The following is a 22,961-nucleotide window of genomic DNA, read 5'->3' as shown; positions in this document are numbered from 1 at the left end:
GCATTAAGCCCTCTCAACAAACAACTATGTAGGAGGACTGCCCAATCATGTTATTCTACATAGAGGTCACGATGAAATGCGTAGCATCGAACGCTCAGCTATTGGGAGGCCTTTCGAGAAACATATTCATCCTGACTCTGAGAGTAACTCGATCGTTGATTGTGAAATGGTTCAGGAATCGTAAAATATGAACCGTCACATGCGTTCCTGAAGCCGGGTTAGAAACATGCAGTGTCATGATTTTACGATTTTGACCTTTGTCGAAATTCCACCATCAACAACAGTGTTTTCTGTGTTTATAGCATGCTTTGTTTTCTTTGGATTGTGGCTTCAGTTTTATATGGGTACTCTTTTCTCCTTAGCTGAGTTACAAATTACAATGGTTAAGCCAGGTAACACATGGATACAAAAAGATGTTTCATATTACTTTTTTGTTTCATCCTATGGGGGAATACTTCACACATATAATTTTTATCGTTTAATTCTTTCGATTAATAAATTTTTTTCTCTACCTTCCATTATCTTGCTTTTGTGTACTACCAACCTATGTCCTATTGTGTGAAGTCTCTATCATATTACTACTTAAACTTTTACAGGGGTTAGTGAATTTGGATTTATAGGGAATTGTAGAGACATTCCAAATCTCTTGTTAATCGGTAGAGAGTTTCTAAAATTCTCTGAAAGTCTCTGTTATTAGATGGAGACTTTCTAAAAGTCTTTATAATTCTCTATTATTGGATAGAGACTTTCTAAATGTCTTCATAATTCTCTGTTATTCGATTTTGATTTTAAAATCAATGATTTCAGGATTTCAGAGATTTCCAGAGACTTTTGTATTAAAACATACCATAAAAGGCTTAAAAGAAGTCTCTCCAAGATAGGTGATATTTTGGGAGACTTTTTGTTTGTTTTGTTTCTTCTAATTTTAAGGATTAGAATTCAAACTATTAATAATAAATAACAATAACCAAATAATAATGTTATACTGAAAAACCCATAAGATAGATTCTAACACGTCGTGTTCATGTTGAGCTTGTGTTAATCTGATTATCTATTTTCTTAAAAAAAAGATATTACAAAAATGCATATAATTATATTTTATCACTTAATTATTTGATTATATATCTTCTTAAATGATTTATATATTTTTTCCCAGTTTTTTCAGTAAAAAAGGATTAAAAAATTGATGTATGTAACGTGAAAGTCCTATATATTTGTCTTTACGAGTCACCGAGATTCCTTCAAAATCACTCAAAGAGTCTCCCAATATCTATGAAGTCACATAGAGTTTCTTAATATCTCTTGCCCAAAAAATCTCTTGATATCTCTACAAATTTCAATTGACTAACCCCCTGTTAGCTCTTTCTTTACATAGATAAGGCTGCCATTTAATGTTAGGAAACATCAAATAAAATATGGAGCAAAAAAACATTGTTACCTAAGATGCACCCATTGTTGAGCTAAATTCCCTATGCATTACCCAGGTAACACATGATCTACCACCACAATAGTCTGTTATACTTTTCTGCATTTAACACTAACTTGATAATGTGTACACCACTCCTTTGATTTACCTTTTAGGTAAGTTATTCGCTTGAAGGTTAGAAGCCACACCTGTTCTATTATATTTGGTCACTCTAGCTCTGTCATTGAAATGAATGTCATCCAACATTTGTAATGCTTACTGTCCAGTACCGAAATTTGGCAGCTTTATGATCACTCTAGCATTTAGCTTCACCGAAATTTGTTGAAGTGCAGAACTTGATAATAAAGCAATGATACATACCTCTTCTAAACAGAGCAGGTCCGTTGTTGTGCATCACGGGATCTTTTGGAGTTCAATATATGGTGCCTCAAAGATAGTAGTCTCTGTAGGATCTTCCAAACCGAATTGAAAACCTGTCAAGTTATATTTTGGGTTTGGTTAATTACTGACAAAATATTTATTTGGAGCGATGTAGTGTTTTTCAGTAAAGTATACATTCTAATCCATTACCTTGGTATTGGTACATCAATCTGGATCTGACACTTAGAGCACCAAAGTTCACCGTCACAATACATAACCCCGTGATTGCGATTGGTGCAACTTAAATAGTACCAACCCTTTACTTTCATCAATTGAGTGGTTGTTGCTTTGCATATTGTTTTGTGCATAAACTGACATCACCAATCCATTGTTTGATGCCGGTTAGTTGTACTACAAAGTTTCTTGACTATATTGATGTTGAGAGTAGATTATACATACATTACAACTGTGATCCCATTTTATTTCAAACAATTCTGCGATGGTTTTCCGAGTTTCGCTCCAGTAAATCTCATTGGGATGCTTAATTTCACTTTTAGTGTTAACATCTCCAAGCATCTTTTCAGCATAACTTACTATTGTCTGGCCCTTTTTTCCTGTTGACGTCCGACACTGGAAACCTGGTTTGACCGTCCACAGTGTACGCATCAACGACACGCATCACAAAACAAATTTGCCAATCTAAAACCTCATTTAGGACGCCAAACACATGGCTTGGAAAAATAACCTGCATCGAATGACCATCATGCAAGGTATTTGTTATTGAAACTAACAAATTTTAATAATTATGTAAATTTTTAAATAATAATGTGGATGTAGACGTCGCTAGAGATACAGCAGTACAAACCCTGTGAACATTCAATTAGGACATATCTGGAAGAAAACATACATGAACATATTTTCCAGTAACAGACTGTATAATGAACTACATTGTATGTATCATAACATTACTTGAAACATATGCAGTAAGAATTACCTATAAGATGTATGTTCTGAAATATTAGATTCGAGTGCCTCAAACTCAGTGAAGCAGGAATTATGGAGAATAATAAACACGGAGTAAGCATCCAGTGCGGGGAGTGAGGTGTTCCACCGAAAATAACATCTTTTTTCACTCTTTTCTAGCCTGAATTTGGGTTTTGCAGTAGTCAAGTGGAATTTCTCAATACTGTACAAACCACCCTCTCGAATCTGCTTATCAAATTTCCAGATAACATTTTTGGGTATGATGGCGTGTAACTCGTCACCCTGTTTCAGCAGGGGTGTTAGTGAAAAATTATTGAAGCAGTATATTACAAATTTACAGAAACAGGGGGGGGGGGGGTCAATACCTGCTGGTCAACAAAAACCATATCGACACTGGTAACGTCATTGGTGGACATAATATCCAATTTTTCCAATTTCCTAGTGACACGAATAGTAACGATGGTTGATTTTCTTTCGTGATTGTAAATTCTTCAACCTGTCATGGGTAACTGAAGATGGTACCTGCTGCGGTTTGATATTGATTTGAGATGCCATTTCGTCTGTTCTTTAAGCCAAAACTGAAAATTGGAAAAGAAAATTCATCAGAAACCTAATTCAAACATAGGAGTAGTAAACACAGTGCAGACCTAATGAATGATTTTAAAAAAAAATAATTGGAAAATTAACATTAGGAAGAGCAAACCGAAAACCACAACACAAAATTCTCATAGAATTTGGAAGTTTTTGCTAAACTTACAAAATCGTTATTGGAAACCCTAGATTTAATTTCATTAATTTTCTACATCTATAGAAAATCCTAACTAGCATTTAGAATATTTGCTACATCGATATAAAATCATTATTGGAATATCCTAGATTCAAATTTCATCAAGCAATTTTGGACGAATGAAACGAAAAATAATCCCCGGATAAAGTGGATGTAAAATGAAATTGAAAGCATGGGAAAGAAGACCTACATGTTCGATTGGAACTGATGATGATTTCGATTGGGATTTTCCATTTTACAGAAAGGATCAAATTAGTGCAAGGATGAGCATTTTTTTTCAGAGTAGCAGGAAAAGTGCAATACAGATTGCGAAAACCTTGATAGGGAATACTTTCTGTTACTGAAGAGAGAATAGAAAGGCATCTAGTGTTTATGATACGTTATAGAATATGGAAGTGAAGAGGAAAAAATTACCCAGGAACATGAGATATTAATCAGAACCTGAACGAAATTCCAACGAGAGGAATTAGTTGTGCGTTACATACAATGAAAGCCTTTTTTATGGTTCGCTTTTAAGCTACGGAATGAATACATATATCGTGGGACGGGAGGGACGAAGAGCCATTAGATTCACCAAATCCAGTACGTTATTATAGGAGGGGAGGGCAGATCACAGTGAATAGATACAAAATCCAATGTATCATGGCCGCTGGGTGACACACCACACCCTCATGTCATCTAAGCATAGATTGGTATGAAATCAGAGGGAAAACAAAGCTTAAAGTGGTTCGGTTAGTCGACATACATCCACCGATAAAAACCCGAGGGGTAAAATACCTGGACCTACCGATCGGAGGGCCCGAAAAGAGGGAGTCTCTTTTATGGCCATTTTTTGTAAAATGAAAAGTAACGCAAGTATACAAGTTCATAAAAATACTGGATAGAATATTCCTAAAAAATTTCCATCACAAGTTAAACTTTGGTTACTTTTTCACTAGATTAAATTGTCCTTCTCTTTTAGTCCAATTACTATAACTCTTTATGTATCCTATTTTTTCAGGGGCATAGCCATTATGTAATCAGGAAAAGTGATTCTTTCACTCGGTTTCTGGAAATGGATACCTTCGCCCCGTTTCAGAAAAAGTGATACTTTCGTCAATTTGACCTATTTTTAGGCGAAAATGAAACTGTGAAAGTATCTCTTTTTTTGAAGTAGAGGTAGTATATGCCTAAAATTATCATTCCAACAAAAAAAGATGCATAACGAATTATGGAGCCACAACAAAGGATGCATAACAGTTTGTACAATCGTATTTTGGTTCATGTATCCACTAATTTGGTTATGCAACCACTAAAACGATGCATATGCCTCAAACATAACATTTCAACAAGAAAAGAATGTATAACGCGTTATGCAATCAGCGGTGTTTCGTTTTTCTTCAGTCGGCCCTCCCCACCGGTGGTGTTTTAGTATGTTTGATCTTCGATACATACTGAGATACAATTAAAAATACATGAATATTCCTATTTATATGATAACAAGATATGAAAACAGTAAACCTAAGAGTGTGTTTGTTTTTTGATGACTCAGCGTCTGAATCTGACTCGGCTCGAGTCAGATGTCAGGCCGTTTGTTTTTTATTTTGAGTCAGGTCTGACTCAGACCTAACCCATGAATCGGACCATTTAAGTCAGGGAATAAAATTCCCCTGACTCATGGGACTAAGCCACGTACTGACTCACATATTCTTAAGTCAGATGATTCGACTCAAAAAACAAACATATTGAGTCAGATCCAAATGAGTCAGGTGATATCAATCAGATCCAGACGAGTCAGATTCAAACGACTCAGATGAGTCAAGAAAAAACAAACAAGGTGCAAGCCTAGATAACAAACTTGACTAGGTAAAGCTTATCTATCTAGAATAGAGGATTTACTAGCTAGATTATATAAATGACTTGGTTTTCTTATATCTTATCTTGATTCACAACCACCTCGATCTCTTTAGTGGGTGTGATACGTCACATATATTCCAATACTCCCCTCAAGTTGGATACATGAGTATTTGAATTGTGCAACTTGAACTAGTACGTGACAGAATAACTACTTGGCAAGAATGATTGTTGAAACTCTCACAAACATCAACAAAGATGATTGTGGAAACTCTCATGGACAGCAACCAGCAACACCATAACGCTTGGCAATAAGTCTGGACGACAACACCAAAAGTACAATAACAACATCTAATGAAGTAGCGAAACAATATTCTCTTTAATCATAACCACTCAATTATAATAGTTAACTTGATAAACCCCTGTACCATACTATTGTATAATACCAATCCCGGAATCTTCATATTAGGAGCGCCATTCCGACATGGTCCAAACATGATTCTGAAATCCGGTCCAATAAAGTAGAAAAACAGAAACATCATTTGTGATGGGAGTGCCGCTGTTTATAACATTTAAAAAGAAAGAAAAATAACAATTTTGGTTCTGAAGGCTAAATTGAAGAGACCAATCTTAAGCAGACAATCAAACCCTAAATATGGTGAGTTTGATATAGTCATAACCTAAGTCATAGATCTGTATTGCATTTAAAGAAATTATGATTTGCAGTGATCATGAAATATACCCCAAATAAAGAAGTAAAACGACAACATCATACCGTAATAGGATGGTTATAAATGATTTGGATTATAGAAGGGAAAAAATTGTTTTTGGAAATAAAAAGAACTTTCAAAATGGAAAGCTTATGAGGAAAGTATGACGATGGATTATTAGGGATTTCCATAGAGGAATTTCAAATGAAAAATTAATCGAATTTTTTTTGTAAAGGCTTAAAAGAAAAGAATTTATTTGATTTAGGGAAACTGATAAAAATATGACTGAATCATCTTAAATCGAAAATAATAGATAAATATATCATCTAAGTATCAGCATGCTAATTTGGAAAACACAAAATGAAACATGCAATCAGTTCGACAACAACCCAATGGAAAAAGATAGTGAAATTCAATAAACATACTATAAGTATTAGTGGATTAGTAAAAACGAGTTGATGAAAGAAGGAAGCGGAAGCAATTGACTTAAATCAGAATAAAATTATAATATGATGATGCTAAAAGGAATATAGAAACAATCAAAAATTCATCTAATCATGTTTACTCTAATAGACTTGGTCCAGGTGATATAATCATTAGCAATGACCAGAAGAAAAAAAATAAAAAAATAAACATAATCGATTGCAAAAATGGAAGCAGAAGCATTGGATCTTTTTCTGCGATGTACCATCATAAAATATGATTGATATAAAATTAGAGGGAAGACAAAGATTAAAGTGGTTCGGTCACTCGACCTATATCCACTGATAAAACTCTGAGGGGTAAGATAATATATTTGATCTTCAGTACATAATGATAGATTTACAAGTACATGAATATTCCTATTTATATGATGATAATAGGATATGAAAATAGTAAACCTAGGCATAGATAACAAACTTGACTAGGTAAAGCTTATCTAGCTATAATAGAGGATTTACTAACTAGATTACATAAATGACTTGGTTTTCGTATATCTTCTCTTGATAAACAACCACCTCGATCTCCTTGGTGGGTGTGATACGTCACATATATTCCAATAATTATTGTCAACAACACGAAAACGAACTGTTGCATTATCCTGCCAAAGGAATTTTTGGAAACTTCATCCATTAGAGGTACATGACTTTCCCACTATATTATAAACTCGTTCTTTTAGACTCAAATTACTGATTATAATGGGTAAATTGAATTGCACTAAATGTACATAAATCTCAAGTTATGATTAGTGATTACCATATTAAATTTATTGATTAGGTATTTAATTAGATATTTATTTATTAGATGTCTGGTTGATTTTATAAAGTATCTCTTGATATTTATCTAGAAACAAGTTTTACCAGAACTCTACCTCTATTTTGCTGAAGAACTATGTTCGGCCTGCGACGTTAACTTTATATTGCGGCGATACTCAAAGACGTACAACAGAATCGAGAAAATGGTGGAATTTCTCATAATGAAATTAGAAGAGCTTGAGCGTAAGAAAAAGGCATAGGGAAACTATCAGTGTTAGAGCTTAGCTCGGTTGAACCCACCAAGCGTTGGTAGGTCAAGTTTGGTTGTCATATTTTAGTGAATCAAAACTCATTTTAAGAGTCGCTTTATTATGTACTAGAGTCAACTTCGTATAGGTTAGCTTGAAAGTATTAGGATATGAGACATTACAAGTATTGCGAAGACTTGAAGAAGAACTAGGAAGCTACAACGACAACATCATCCTTCCACTTGAGGTTAGTGATATTTGACTTGAACTGTTCCATTCCCTAACGTATCTTTCAAGTCGTGCATATTGAAAACGAAACTGCGAAGCATGAACACTCTAGATAGACATAGTATTAAGGAATACAATATTAAGTTTACTGCTTAACCATTAAACTTTATAGATAAGACATCGACATAATCGTTTAAATGCTATTGTGATTATATATGGGTATGAGGTGAGGATTTCATCCTAGGAAAAAATGTTTTACATGTGTTTTAAGAAGGTAAGTTCATAAAATTGTTTATGAATCGAAAAGGAAATCGCCAGGCGTTATTGGGATTGTTATTCATTGCATATCTTGTGAACATCCAATATGTGTGATTTAGCATAACCGATCACGACTTGTTTGTGTTCTTGGTAAAACTATTCACAAAGGCATGACTTATGTATTGGTATGACTTTTATTAGTGAAACCGATCTTAAGTAATCACCTAAGATGGTATGATCGAGTTTGTGTTTTGTTGAACCTAATCTGGGTAAAGGAGGAGGGGGGAACCGATCCTATGAAGAGGTGCAACACACCACAAAGGGGAATCGATCCTTGTATGAGGTGCAACAAGTTTGTAGCAGAAAGGGGAACCGATCGTATGGACATGTGCAACACATTTTTAGGAAAAGGGGAACTGATCCTATGGACATGTGCAACACATATAAGTTAGATACCATATATATGTGGGGAACCGATCCTAGTACCTAGTCAACCGAATTTTGGAAAGCTAGTGTGACTATGCACAGTACTCACATGGGGTAGAACCGAAACTTGTTTTGGTACAACCGTTAAACCCATGATTTGTGATTGAGTGTTTCTTGATCAATCGCATAGTTCTTGAAAGTCATATGAACCACTTCTAAACTTGTTTGGAAGTGTGGAAAATCGGTTTCAAGGTTGTAAGTATGAAAGAAGACTTACAAAGTAAGGATATCGGCATACTTTGAACACATACAGTAATGTTTATCTTTTATTGTTCAAAGTTATTCCTTAATAGCTACAGGAAGAAAATCCCAGGATCATAGTATAAATAAGTTAAGAATCTTTTAATTAAGGTTGTTAATTTTATATTAGGAAAATGAGAATTAGTAATGTGCATTTACTAGTTGAGATTCTCCAAAGAGATTTTCGGTCATTATTTTGGATAGAGCATTTCCAGGAATTATGGAAATCGAATTTGGAATATATTGAATATCTTTGAGAATATTTTCGATTTTGGAAATTCCTTGGTGTCCAAACTTCCTTGTTTATAAATACTTGAAGTTTGCATTTCTAACAAACTAATCCTTCGTGACAGCAAACTTCCTCGGTTGTGTTGTTACTGGTGTAGCCGCCTATTCGGAGAGGAGAGTAACCTAATTAGGCGAAATCTCTTACGGCCGCTCAGTATAAAGTCTTCTTTGGGATTGAGAAGCTCTACGAGTACCGTTGGTGGGAAACTAGATAATTGCAGTTTATCTTGTGTTTTCAATTGATTTGATTGACTAACGGTGGTTGAACTTTGATTGCACCTAGTTTGTTTATGCTTGAGAATCTTCTCTTCTGATATAAGATTCACTCAAACTAGATTGAAGTTTCGACAAGGATCTTTAGACTGTTGTTAGTGTTAAAGACGATCTTATGATAATCCGTTGTTAACAGACTCCTTTCTGTGCGTGATTGATCACAAGAGATTCAAGTTGTTGTGTGCATGTGTTTATTGAAGATCTAAGAAGATTTGAAGACAAAGAAGATATTGAAGATTTCTGATTTGGGGTTCATAATCTTTGGTGTGCACAATACTTGTTTCGGTATAAGAGGATCCAACTATAATCAGTTTATCCTTGTGGTAGATTGGATTGATTAGTTTTGTAGATCGACATCAATATAATTCTTTGTGATTAAAAGTATTGATTGCAAACTCTTAACAATTACCTTTGGTGATTGAATATAAGATAGATCTAATAACCTGACGAAGGAGTTTATGTTAAGATAAACAGAAGAGCCTTTGTCCGACTCACATCACTTGGTTGAATAGAGTTGATACCAAACAGATTTGTTGTTCCTTTACTGTTTGGAATATGAACCAAAAGAAATGTTCCAAGTACGTGACTTATTCATAAGTTGGAGGCGTGTGAATACAGACGGAACTAGGTGAACTATAGGTTTAGTTACTTGGTCTCAACTATACGAAGTTAGGTTTAATTTTGTGTAGCGGCTTAATCCTGAGAGTATTCAATTGTAGACAAGGTCCCGGGGTTTTTCTGCATTTGCGGTTTCCTTGTTAACAAAATCTTGATGTGTCTTTTACTTTATATTCACGCATTATAATTATTTTATTATAATTGAAATAAATTACACAAACGTTAATTTCTATTTACTTGATAAGCAATCCTATTGTGTTTGGTTAAGTCCGAACCTTTTTATCAAGTAAACATACTTCATTGTTGTATTGTCCCGATCTCGTATCCATAGACGATCACACGAAGTGTGAACCGATTAGTTGCATTGTATCGACTCAGTCCATAGACAATCACTTTCAGAAAAAGGACTTATAGGTAAGAAAAATTTTAGCTTGAGGCATATATAGGTACCCTCGACTTTTCAATCAGTTCTCATCATCATTTCTTAGGAAGAAAAAAATCTTGATTTGAGGGTATAACAAAAAAGGTACATGACAGTTATTAACGTTTATCACTATTTTTCTTAGTTATTTTATCCATCCAAGGTTACAATCTTATCTAATATCCAATCTAACGGTTTTGCCCTCGTAGAAACTGTTCACTGGAACGGGAAACAATCAATTTTAATCATCAAAAAAAACTGTTACAATCCACCATAATGAGAAGTTAACTTGTGCCCGATGCTTAGCACATGCATAAATCTAGACTTATTATAAAAGAAAGAAAAAAAAAAAAACTTTCCGCCACAAATCTAATGACTTATTATAAAAGCAATTTATTTATTTTTTACTTATGACTTAAGAGAATGACTTATGTTTTTAGAATAGGACTAGAGGACTTGATATAGTCTCCTAAGAGCAACTGCAGTGGTGCGAGTATAACCAAAGACCAAAGAGGGAAAAAAAGATCAAATTTTGGGTTTAGTATGGTGTGTGACGCTACGGTGGAAAGACTAAATTTGGTCAGACGTACATTATACGTTCGCCTGGTGTGGGGCGTAGACTATACCAACGCCTGATTGGGACGTGCACTAAAAAAATGAAAGAAGTGGGGCGGAGGTATAATGCCCGCCCCACTAAAATGATTTTGGAAACAAAGAATGGGGCGGGGCTATAATGCCCGCCCCATACAAAATAATTAAAAAAAAAAATGGGGCGTAGACTTTACGTACGCCCCATGTGAAGCGTAAACTATACCAACGCCTGGTGTGGGGCGTAGACTATACCAACGCCTGATGTGGGACGTGCACTATATGTCCGCCTGGTGGTGGGGCGTGAAGTATATCAACGCTCGACTATATCTGGGTTTAGTCTTGGTCCCAGACCAAATATACTCTGGGTTTTAGTCGTTGATCAAAATTTGATCGATAGTACGTTCCACTACGTCTGTTCAAAAGACCAAATATTTGGATTTACTCTCCCACCGTGGACGTTCTAAGAAAAATATGTATACCTTGTTAGTCCTAACAAACACTTCGATGAAATTCTAACATTCATAATTGTGAAATATGATTGGTAGCTTTTCTCTTGGGCTTGTCTCCTGAGATGTAAAGTACTGATATAAAAGAAACAGAAAGTGTAGTGACCTTCTCGAGTCACAATTTTCTTTCCGTCGTTGAATTTCTAATTATTCATATCAAGTTATCAACCATTCAATTGCCATGGGGTTCCAAACTTCCGAGTCACAATTTTCTTTCCGTCATTGAATTTCTAATTATTCATATCAACCATTCAATTGTCATGGGGTTCCAAACTTCCAAGCGCATGGTATGATTTCTTCAAATATTTAATAATATAAGTTTGATTTTCTGTTTTCGTTTACGGAAAATGAGTTATATGCCCAACCATAAAGCAGGGGAGTAATAGACTTCTAAAATATAAGTCTGGTTAAAAAAGACACAAAAAGATTTAGTTAAGTATGTCCTTTATTTTTAACTTTATTCTTTATCTTATCTCTTTCTCTTTCCTATTTCCGTTAAAATTAGTCACATAAAAGGACTTAAATTCCGAAATATAAGTTGGATTTCAATAAAAAATTACATATATTTTTGGAAAAATAAGATTAATTTTCTCTATATAGAATTATCAGTTGAGACCGGAGGAGAGAAACTTGGTAGAAAAGGCTGTAATCAACTGGAAGACTTGATGAACTAAAGAGGAAGAACATACTGTCGATTGAGAGATGATTAAAAGGGTATTTTAGTAAGTGGAAATAAAACTCAGTTATAAAGGTTGGCTGAAATACCCAAATAGGATATTAGGATCATAGGATTTGAATTTTTGGTTAGTTGAACAGTAGTCATATTTTACTTGTCTTCTAGACCAGGAATTCAAATTCAAGAGTAAATTAACCAATTATGTATTTTCATATTCTTTTCTCTTTTGATGGTTTGAAATCATCACAAAAATGGCAGTCTATCAATATTAAACTTGTATCAATACCTATATTCACAACTTTACTACTCCATCCGTTCCTCAATAGGTGACCTAGTTCAAGTTTGCACAATTCTTAAGGAAAAGAGAAGATAAGAGTATTTTTAAATATTGTTTTACCATTACATCCTTATGAATAATAATTAGTAAAATTTAGAAATGGTTATATCTCTCAAACTATATCACAGGGCATTGGTAAATTTTATACCATTAAAAAGCATTTTAAAATATTTACATAACAAATATAAACATGCATGATTATTAAATTATACATATATCTTATACTAACAATAACCAATTAAAATGATAATTTTAGAAATATCTCATCATTTAATGATGATAAAGGTCACTGTTAATGAGAGAAAATTTAAAAATAGTAGGTTATGTATTAAGGGGCAGAGGGAGTATTTTGGTAAAACCATAATTTAGACGTTATTAACCCTTGAAACTCTGTTAATTCATTGACCTTTGATGAACTCTTGACTATCTGTTGATCTTCCCTTGACCCTAATACCAACCCTTGAATATTTGTTGGCCATGCTTTCACCTTACTTCTCATTTATCCTATATAAGTAACCCTGCATGTAAGAGAGCAAAGCAAAAAAAATCGATGTCTAATATTATTTTGTGAACTACATTTCATACTCACATCAAACAATTCTCATTTCATTTTATGTTAGATCGGCAAAACTTCTCGATCATACTGATTAAAAATCATTCATTCGTAGTTTTTTTGTCAAATAATAGACTACATTGTTGAAAACAACATGACGTTAGGTGACAGGGGAGATGCTGTTAGTTTTAAGATGGAGCAAAAGAGTAAGAGACTACCAGATTTCTCACGGAGCGTGAATTTAAAATATGTCAAGCTGGGTTATCATTACTTGATTACCCATCTCTTCACTCTATTTCTCATACCTATTTTCATAGTTCTCATTGCTGAGGCTATGCAAACCGACCCAGAGGATGTGTATGAGCTTTGGCATCATTATCTCCGGTACAATCTCGTCAGCGTTGTAACTTCCGGGGTTTTTATTGTCATGGGTTTGACTGTTTACATAATGTCTTGGCCTCGCGCGGTCTATCTTGTTGATTACGCCTGTTATCGCCCGCCATCTCACTTTCAAGTTCCAGCCCGTTATTACCTTGAGCGCTGTCAAGGTTTTGGTGACCTCGATGAATCTCTGATGGAGTTTCAGCGTAAGATTGTCAGGCAGTCAGGACTTGGTGACGAGACTTATCTTCCTGAACCATTTCACGACCTATCTAAAAAACCTACAATGGCCACAGCGAGGGCAGAGACTGAGCAAGTGATGTTTGGCGCATTGGATAATCTATTCTCCAGTACATCTGTGAAGCCCAAGGACATTGGAATTCTTGTCGTAAATTGCAGTTTATTTAATCCTACTCCATCCCTCTCCGCCATGATCGTCAATAAGTACAAACTTAGAGGTAATATCAAGAGCTTCAATTTAGGGGGGATGGGTTGCAGTGCTGGAGTGATTTCAGTCGATCTTGCCAAAGACTTACTTCAGGTTCACCGGAACACCTATGCAATTGTCGTGAGCACAGAGAACATTACCTATGGTGCCTATCCTGGACGCAACAAGTCCATGATGTTAAGTAATTGTCTATTCCGTGTAGGTGGTGCTGCGATGCTTCTCTCGAACAAATCTAAAGACAAACGACTAGCAAAGTATAAGCTGGTTCATGTGGTGAGAACCCACCGTGGTTCAGACGACAAGGCTTATAAATGTGTTTATCAGGATCAAGATGAAACTGGTAAAGTAGGAGTTTCATTGTCCAAAGATCTCATGGCAAATGCTGGAGGTGCCCTTAAGATCAATATCACTACTTTGGGTCCCCTTGTCCTTCCGATAAGCGAACAACTTCTTTTTTTAACAACTCTAACTATCAAGAAGTTGTTCAACCCTAAAAAGAAACCTTACATACCAGATTTCAAGCTTGCATTTGAACATTTCTGTATACATGCCGGAGGAAGAGCAGTAATCGATGAAATGGAAAAGAACTTGGATCTATTACCTATTCATGTGGAGGCTTCTCGATCGACACTACATCGGTTTGGGAACACGTCATCAAGCTCAATTTGGTATGAGTTGGCCTATATTGAAGCCAAGGGAAGGATGCGCAAGAACGACCGTGTCTGGCAGATTGCTTTAGGAAGTGGTTTTAAGTGTAACAGTGCAGTCTGGGTTGCTCTAAAGAATGTCAAACCCTCTACTAATAAGTGTAGTCCATGGAGAGATTGTATTGAGAAGTACCCTGTTCAAACATTTGTTAAACAATAAAATACTCAATAAGGGTATGATTAATAAGTTCTTATGAACAATCTGTACTAAGTTGAATTTAGTGTTAGAGAAACAACTTTGGATTTAAACAATTTGTAATGTGTTTGAACCCTAGACCATTTGTTCCTTAACTTGCCTGAAACATTAGTCCCACGTAGGCACATATACTAAAAATCTTAAAGAGTTTTAGACTTAAATATCATATAATTTGGACAAAGGGTATGTCCCTTTGGCCCAACATATTTTTGTGCCAGGGATAAGACCTAGACTAGGGCAAGGTTGCCATTATCCTTTGCGCGGTGCTTTGCATAGAAGCACGCCGCCGACCATCCGGGAGGGCGGCCCGGGCTCGGATGTGGGTTCACTAGCCTATACTTTTGCTGAAAGTTTTGGTACGTATTTTCCACACATGCACATGATTTCTCATTGGACTTTACGCATGAAGAATCTCTTCATCTCTTTTGATGTCTGACTTCCTGACATGGCTGTGCTGTTGTCTGACAAAAGTTTTGAGTCTTTCCTTCTCACTGTTTTCAATCAGCTTTGTCAGTGCACGTGAGAATCTTCTCGGTCTTTGTCTGAATCTTTTTGTTTATAACGTTTTGAAAATTATAAAAGAAAGTTTTCAGCTTATTTTGAAATACACACAAGAATAAGAAGAAGAAGAAGAAGAAGAAGAAGAACCAGCTAGCTTCTTCTTTTTTTATTTTTTCTCTGCTACTGTTCTGTTTCGTTGTGACCTTTTATGTTCACTATTTTACATCATTGCCAAGCTCTTAAGCATTTTCCTTATGTTCTACATCGATAAATACTATCAGTAGTTGTATCCTGGAGGCAACTCGTCAATGGCTATAGCATCTCTCTGTTCAAAGGAGTAGCAGGCGATATTGTCTTTAGGACAACGTATCTCATACGTGCCTTTATTATTTCCTGTTACAATCTTACTACTGCATACGAAACATCCATCAAGTGTTGGTTTGAGCTAAGTATTATTTTCTAGTTAATTACAATTGTTGTTACTAGAACCAACAATCTAAAGACAATAATTTATGACTCTAATTTTCTGTAACAACAATGGGAAAAAGTATTGTTGACAAACTTAGTAAGTTTGGTGGAAAATATTTTCAACGTTGGCAATCAAAAATATTAGTTGCTTTAACAAAACCCCCAAGAAGGCTTCATGACCGTGGTTATGAACATAGAATGGATAGGTGGACTACAAATAAGTATATGTGTAAACATCATATACTTAACTGCTTGGATAATTCCCTATGTTAGAGCATTGCTCGGTCGAACTCGCAATCGTTGCTATCTCAAGCTTGTTTGTCAAATTTAATTATCAAAACTATGTGTCTTGATTTCTAATCTACTTATAGCTAAGTCTCGGACTCGGGTAGTTAAGTGTAGTGAAGCTCCAGACTCCATGGTGATCATCTTACGAAGACGAAGAACTACTTAAGCAACCAGTGGAACTTCATCCGACTAAAAGGTATGTGGAGACTTGAACTTATCAATCACTCAAAAGTATATCTACTTTATCTCCTACTCTAGAGACAAAAGTTGTATAAGTATGATAGTTTTCATACATACACATTTTCTATTTCGAACCGAGTTTACTCGCCTATCTTTTTCTCGAAATATGTGTTGGTAAGCTTTCACTTTAACCATTTTTCATCTTTACCCGTGATGAAAGTCATGATGACGTTTCAATCTTGAAAATGGTTTTGATGAAGATAGTTGTGATTAACGGATATTATAACATTATAGAAGAATGTTTCAATGATTGAAATGTAGACTTGAGATTACCATCTATGGATATAAGCATATATAGTGTGTACGCACATTAATGTCTAAAACCATGTACCAGAAACCAAGTGTGTGCATATGTGTGCATACAATATTGGTGAAGGAGACAGGTTGGGTACGCGTAATGGCGGAACTTTTCCTCCCGGAAAATTCTGCTGAGTTTGGAGTTTACGAACTCATAAACCAGTCACCTTAGGTACGCGTACTGGCGGAACTTTTCTACCCGAAAAATTCTGCTGAGTTTGGAAACCAAAAACCAACCCAAACCCGGTAGCTAGGGTACGCATACCCATACGCGTACCCAGGCTGGTTATTTCTCAAATCGGTAGTTCATGAACTTAAAAATAATAAGTTATAAGGAATACAATCTTTGCAAACCGTGGATATATTGCTCATGAATTGATTCAAATGAATCAAACTGATTTTGTTTCAATTGTGTCTATGAATAAAGACCTAAGAAATTGAACAACTCTTCAACTAGTTATTATGAGTTATTTGAACTAGTTATGAGAAATATGAATACGGTTAATATGGAAGTGCTCATATGGATAAACATTGGTTAACTATTTGTGAACCAACTAAGTGTACACGTTTAGGTACAGTTACTAAAACCTAAATGAAATACATTTCATTTGTGTGTGACAAGCTAAGTTTCGATCTAACAGTTGAAAGATATTAGCTTGTATCTAATCAGGTTTTCATCTAATGGTGAATATTGAATGCTTTGTTACTAAGCTAACATAGATTGCAAACCCTGATTTGAAAACTATATAAGGGAGAACTCTAGCAACTGTAAAAACTAATCCCCATACCTCCTGTGTGATACTAGTTAGTTTTGCTAGAGTCGATTCTCCTTTAACCTTAGGTTTCTTCTAGAGACCCTGCAAGTTAACGACTTCAAGACTTCATTGGGATTGTGAAGCCAGGCGAAACTACTTATCTTGTAGTTGAACGATCTGGTCTTACCATTTTCTATCGTACGAGTTCAACTGAATAATTGACTTGAGATTATATCTCCGATAGGGCAAGATAAAAAGAAATCACAAAAATCTTCGTCTCATCGTTTGAGATTCCACAATATCTTGTTTCGCTACCATACGATTAAGATTATTGTGAGGTGATTGATAATTCTAGGCTGTTCTTCATGAATATAAGTCCGGGTTATCAATTAGTTCCTGTTCACCTTGATTTCTATCAAAATACGGAACAAATTCTTAGTTTTATTTGTGGTATACAGATTTATCTATTATTGTAGACTTTTCTATGTGATACAGATTTGTTTATTCAAGTCTTCGACTTTGGATCGTAGAAACTCTTAGTTGTGGGTGAGATCAGCTAAGGGAACCAAGTGCGTAGTATCCTGCTGGGACCATAGACGTAAGGAGCGCAACTGTACCTTGAATCAGTGTGATATTGATTAGGGTTCAACTACATTCCAGACCGAAGTTAGTAGTAGGCCAGTGTCTGTAGCGGCTTAATACAGTGTGGTGTTCAATCTGGACTAGGTCCCGGGGGTTTTCTGCATTTGCGGTTTCGTCGTTAACAAAACTTCTGGCGTCTGTGTTATTTCTATTCCGAATTATATTTTGTTATATAATTGGAATATCACAGGTTGTGCATTGTATCGATCAATTGTGAAATCCAACCTTTGGTTGTTGATTGGAAATTGATTGATCCTTGGATATTAGTCTTTGGTACCATCCAAGTTTATATCTCTTGTATTTGATAAAGACTCACAGATTTCTATTTGTTTGAGTATAAATCAAATCAAGAGATAGAGATATTAACTCCTTGATATATTTTTTTATTAAGATTGAGTCTGACTATCTAGTTGATTCTCTTAAAAGTATACTAGAGTTAGTCCATACAGATTGCTAATCGAAATATTAAGTGAGGTTGTTAGACCCCCGTATTTTCAATTGGTATCAGAGTAGGAAAACACGTTTAAAGACCTTATAATTTTGTGTTTGTAGCGATCTGATATGGACAGTAGTGCTATCTCAATAAATTCACCACCAGATCCAGGGATTTCATAATTCTCTTCCATGACTGATTTAATAAAATCTGTGGAAGAAATTCTGTCTAAACCTCTTCTAGGTTTAGAATCCCTTGAAGTGTTCTCAGGACTTGAAAAGAAACTAGAAAGCTTATCTCTTGATGTTGAGGTATACCTCCAGAAAGAACAAGAATCTCTTGATAGGATGAATCTAGTTATGATGAATAATGTTCATGTTGAGGTTGATATTGATTTAATAATCATTTAGATCCATGCTCCTCCTTTGTGTAATCCAATTGGTTGTAACATACTGAACGAATTACGAGAGGAGTTTAAATCTCAGTCTTTAGACTGCATCAACTCAAAGCATATATCGATTCATTACTCAATTCCTGATACTTCCCATCAAGCATATATCGATTCATTGCTGGAAAGAAACTCTATCTTGGTGCCATGGTGAGCAAGCCATTGTTCACCTCAACACAACTTGACTTTGTTGGAAGTGCATCCTCACCAAGAAATGCCATATTATATACACGGTGAGGGAAGCATAAGAACTGGAGCACACATATTATAATTTTGAATGTTTGATAACATTATAGAATTCGGTTGGATTCTTCTAAAAAGGTATGTCTCTAATCTTGAGCAAGTTTTATGATGATCTATGTACCTTGTGTATCGTTCATGTCTACCTAACTTGATTTGTGTTTAAGGTTCTTAAATGTTCCGGTTTGAAAATAATAGTTCGGAATGTTTGGACTACATGGTACACATACCAAGTATGCATAACATCTTTTAAAATCAAAATCCAGGGGTTTAAGTACGCATACCCATTTGCATACTGCTCCAGGATACGAAAATTCGTCTCCAAACCCGTATGCATACTTGACGTCGATTTTCGGTAAATTTTTGGCCGTAACTTCCTCGTCCGAACTCGGAATGACCTCATTATTTTTTCATCCCCTTCCTATTTGATTTCTATTCAAAACGGTGATGAGAAATCCTAAATTTGGAGGAGTTAGGTTGGTTTTTTTCCCGTATCTTGTTTTTGAGTGTTTTTCTCCGTTTCGTCGCATTTGTTCCACTTATCTTGGACTTGGTCACTTGGATTCTTGGAGTAATACTCTTCTAAGATCATTTGTGGCTTTTACAAGAATATTGTTGGTGAATCACAAAGATGGAAGTTCAAGAATGGGCAATAGTACACAATGATATCGGGTTCTTGAATGTAAAGAATCATCTTATATATGTGAACTATGGTGCATGGTCATTAATGAATTTATATGGTCTTCTTTGTTAAGAAAATATTTTTATACGCCTTTGGTAGCTATTTTTGGTGTAAATCCATGCGAAAAAGATTGATTCTACCCTCCATAGATAAATCATCTTATATGTGCATTCGAGTTTGTCCCCTTGTCTAGGAAACTTCTTAAGAGAATTTTTATTCTTGTTTTGTTTAAGAAGGATAACTAGGGTTTGGAATAACCATTATTATGAGTACACATAGCTATGTCCAACGTTTTCATCTTGCAATGTTTTTAGATTCATTTATTTAAATTCTAAAGTTGATTTGGAAGATGATTTTTGCAGTATTAATCTTTATGGTTTTATATATTGCAATATGTTATGGGATATGTGTGTTTGTGTCCGTTAACTATTATTGTCCCATACGATGTCAAATGTTATCTCTTTCATATGTCGATATGCATGTATTGATACAAGATCGATGAACTTTTGACAAACAAAAGTTAAGCCTATTATGTCATTTATTGATGGAAGATAGGTTAAAATCTTTTGTTTATGAGGATTATGTTTATTATATGTCATTGTGGTGATGGAAAATAAAATGAATCCTTGTCTATTCTGCAGTATTGATCTTCCCTGATCCATATTTTATGTATATACTGTGCGGCTCCATAAGTCTTCTTATGTGAGCATTTCCAACTAGACTAATCATAGACTCGTTTGTGGTTAATTTGGTTGTGTATTCCGATTAAATTAATCATAGGTTCTCTTGTGATTAGTTTAATTGAGAACTTTGGATACAAAATCATTCTTATGGTTTTTTGGTGTCCAAAGAAATCCTTCTTTTATCGCAAAAGTAAGGTCGCTTTTATTGTTCTTTCGGGAATAACATCAAATGGGGGAGAGTTCTTTTGAACTTGTGCTTAATTTCCATATCTTTTTGGGGAGTGCGGCTGTGGAATATTTGAGGATTTACCTTGTGTCTTTATAAACTCCGTGATGAATGCATTTAGCTTCGGCTTTATGATTGCATCTAAACAAAGTTGATATGTACTTTTCTTTGGTCTTGAAACGTCTCCATGAAAATTTCATTAGGATCCCGTTTTCGTACCTTTGCCAATTTTATTGACAAAAAGGGGGAAAATTAATATGTAGTTCACACTAAAAACACATATGGTTTTTCAGATCACTATGTAAGAGGGAGTGGTTTTCATGTTGAGATGAAAGTATTGACTAATGGGGAGTGATACATATCACCATAGTATTGTTGTCAAAGTTGTGATACAATTGAACTTTGATACTGTGTAATAATACTATGACATTGTATAACAATGATCGAGAGCTTTTGTTTTCTCATTGTTATGGCTACGGATCTTCAACAACTATGATAGTGAACTGAACATATATGGAATCATGGGAGTATTTGAAAAGGACGAAGTTTTCGAGTAATGTTGAAGCACCAAGGAGATCAAGCATGTGGACGAGAAGCTACAAAGTTTTATCTATTTTGAATTCCATATGTATTGATAGTTTTGTCCTTAAAATTGACAAAGGGGGAGATTGATAGAGCATTGCTCGGTCGAACTCGTAAGCGTTGCTATCTCAAGCTTGTTTGTCAAATTTAGGTTTCAAGACAATGTGTCTTGATTTCTAGTCTACTTATAGATAAGTCTCGTACTAGGATAGTTAAGTGTAGTTGAGCTCCAGACTCCATGGCGATCATCTTATGAAGATGAAGAACTACTCAAGGAACCAGTGGAACTTCATCCGACTAAAAGGTATATGGAGACTTGAACTTATCTATCACCCAAAAGTCTATCTACTCTATCTCCTACTCTTGAGACAAAATTCGTATAAGTATGATAGTTTTCATACATACACATTTTCTATTTCGAGTCAAGTTTACTCGCCTATATTTTTCTCGAAATATGTGTTGTTAAGCTTTCGCTTTAACCATTTTTCATCATTACCCGTGACGAAAGTCATGATGACGTTTCAATCTTGAAAATGGCTTTGATGACGATAGTTGGGAATAACGGCTATTATAACATTATAGAAGAATGTTTCAATGATTGAAATGTAGAATTGAGATTACCATCTATGGGTATAAGCATATATAGTGTGTTCACACATTTGTGTATAAATCCATGTACCAGAAACCAAGTGTGTGCATATGTGTGCATACGGTATTGGTGAAGGAGACAGGTTGGGTACGCGCACCCATACACGTACTGGCGGAACTTTTCCTCCCGTAAAATTCTGCTGAGTTTGGAGTTTACGAACTCATAAACCAGTCACCTTAGGTACGCGTACCCGTACGCATACTGGCGGAACTTTTTTACCCGAAAAAATTCTGTTGAGTTTGGAAACCAAAAATCAACTCTAACCCGGTAGCTAAGGTACGCATACCCGTACACGTACCAAGCTAGTTATTTCTCAAATCGGTAGTTCATGGACTTAAAAACAATAAATTATAAGGAATGCAAGCCTTGCAAACCGTGGCTATATTGTTCTTGAATTGATTCAAATGAATCAAACTGATTTTGTTTCAATTGTGTCTATGAATAAAGACCTAAGCAAATGAACAACTCTTCAACTAGTTCTTATGAGTCATTTGAACTAGTTATGAGAAAGATGAATACGGTTAATATGGAAGTGCTCATATGGCTAACCATTGGTTAACTATTTGTGAACCAACTAAGTGTATATGTTTAGGTATGGTTGCTCAAACCTAAATGAAATACATTTCATTTGTGTGTGACAAGATAAGTTTCGATCTAACGGTTGAAAGATATTAGCTTGTATCTAATCAGGTTTTCATCTAACGGTGAATATTGAATGCTTTGTTACTAAGCTAACATAGATTAAAAACCCTGATTTGAAAACTATACTAGGGAGAACTCTTGCAACTGGAAAAACCAATCCTCACACCTCGTGTGTGATACTAGTGGGTTTTGCAACAGTTGATTCTCCTTTAACCGTAGGTTTCTTCTCGAGACTCTGTAGGTTAACGAATTAAAGACTTCTTTGGGATTGTGAAGCCAGACGAAACTACTTCTCTTGTAGTTGAGCGATCTGATCTTGCTATTTTCTATCGTACGAGTTCAGTTGAATAATTGACTTGAGATTATATCTCCGATAGGGCAAGATAAAAAGAAAT

The 22,961-nt window shown here is 35.2% G+C and overlaps 1 protein-coding gene and 1 long non-coding RNA gene across 3 annotated transcripts; one reads left to right on the top strand and one right to left on the bottom strand.

Annotated features, from left to right (window-relative positions):
* Positions 1-1,065: 1,065 nt before the first annotated feature.
* On the bottom strand, positions 1,066-4,034 carry LOC113333555. 2 transcript variants are annotated; one of them, XR_003352166.1, is made up of 6 exons: positions 3,748-4,034; positions 3,136-3,348; positions 2,781-3,052; positions 2,246-2,531; positions 1,997-2,157; positions 1,066-1,899 (listed from the first exon to the last, which is right to left on the bottom strand). It is a non-coding gene; the product is annotated as an uncharacterized LOC113333555 (long non-coding RNA). The 2 variants fall into 2 exon arrangements; XR_003352165.1 differs by having other exon boundaries at positions 1,997-2,531.
* A 9,019-nt stretch (positions 4,035-13,053) lies between these two features.
* LOC113333554 (3-ketoacyl-CoA synthase 4-like) lies at positions 13,054-14,843 on the top strand. Its single transcript, XM_026579988.1, has one exon. It carries the CDS (start codon positions 13,213-13,215, stop codon positions 14,752-14,754), a length of 1,542 nt encoding a protein of 513 aa, XP_026435773.1. The 5' UTR covers positions 13,054-13,212; the 3' UTR covers positions 14,755-14,843.
* Positions 14,844-22,961: the final 8,118 nt, after the last annotated feature.

The sequence above is a fragment of the Papaver somniferum genome, unplaced genomic scaffold, assembly GCF_003573695.1.
Source record: "Papaver somniferum cultivar HN1 unplaced genomic scaffold, ASM357369v1 unplaced-scaffold_133, whole genome shotgun sequence".
NCBI lineage: Eukaryota > Viridiplantae > Streptophyta > Magnoliopsida > Ranunculales > Papaveraceae > Papaver > Papaver somniferum.
The sequence above is the reverse complement of the archived record's forward strand: the minus strand, read 5'-3'. Positions and strand labels throughout refer to the sequence as shown.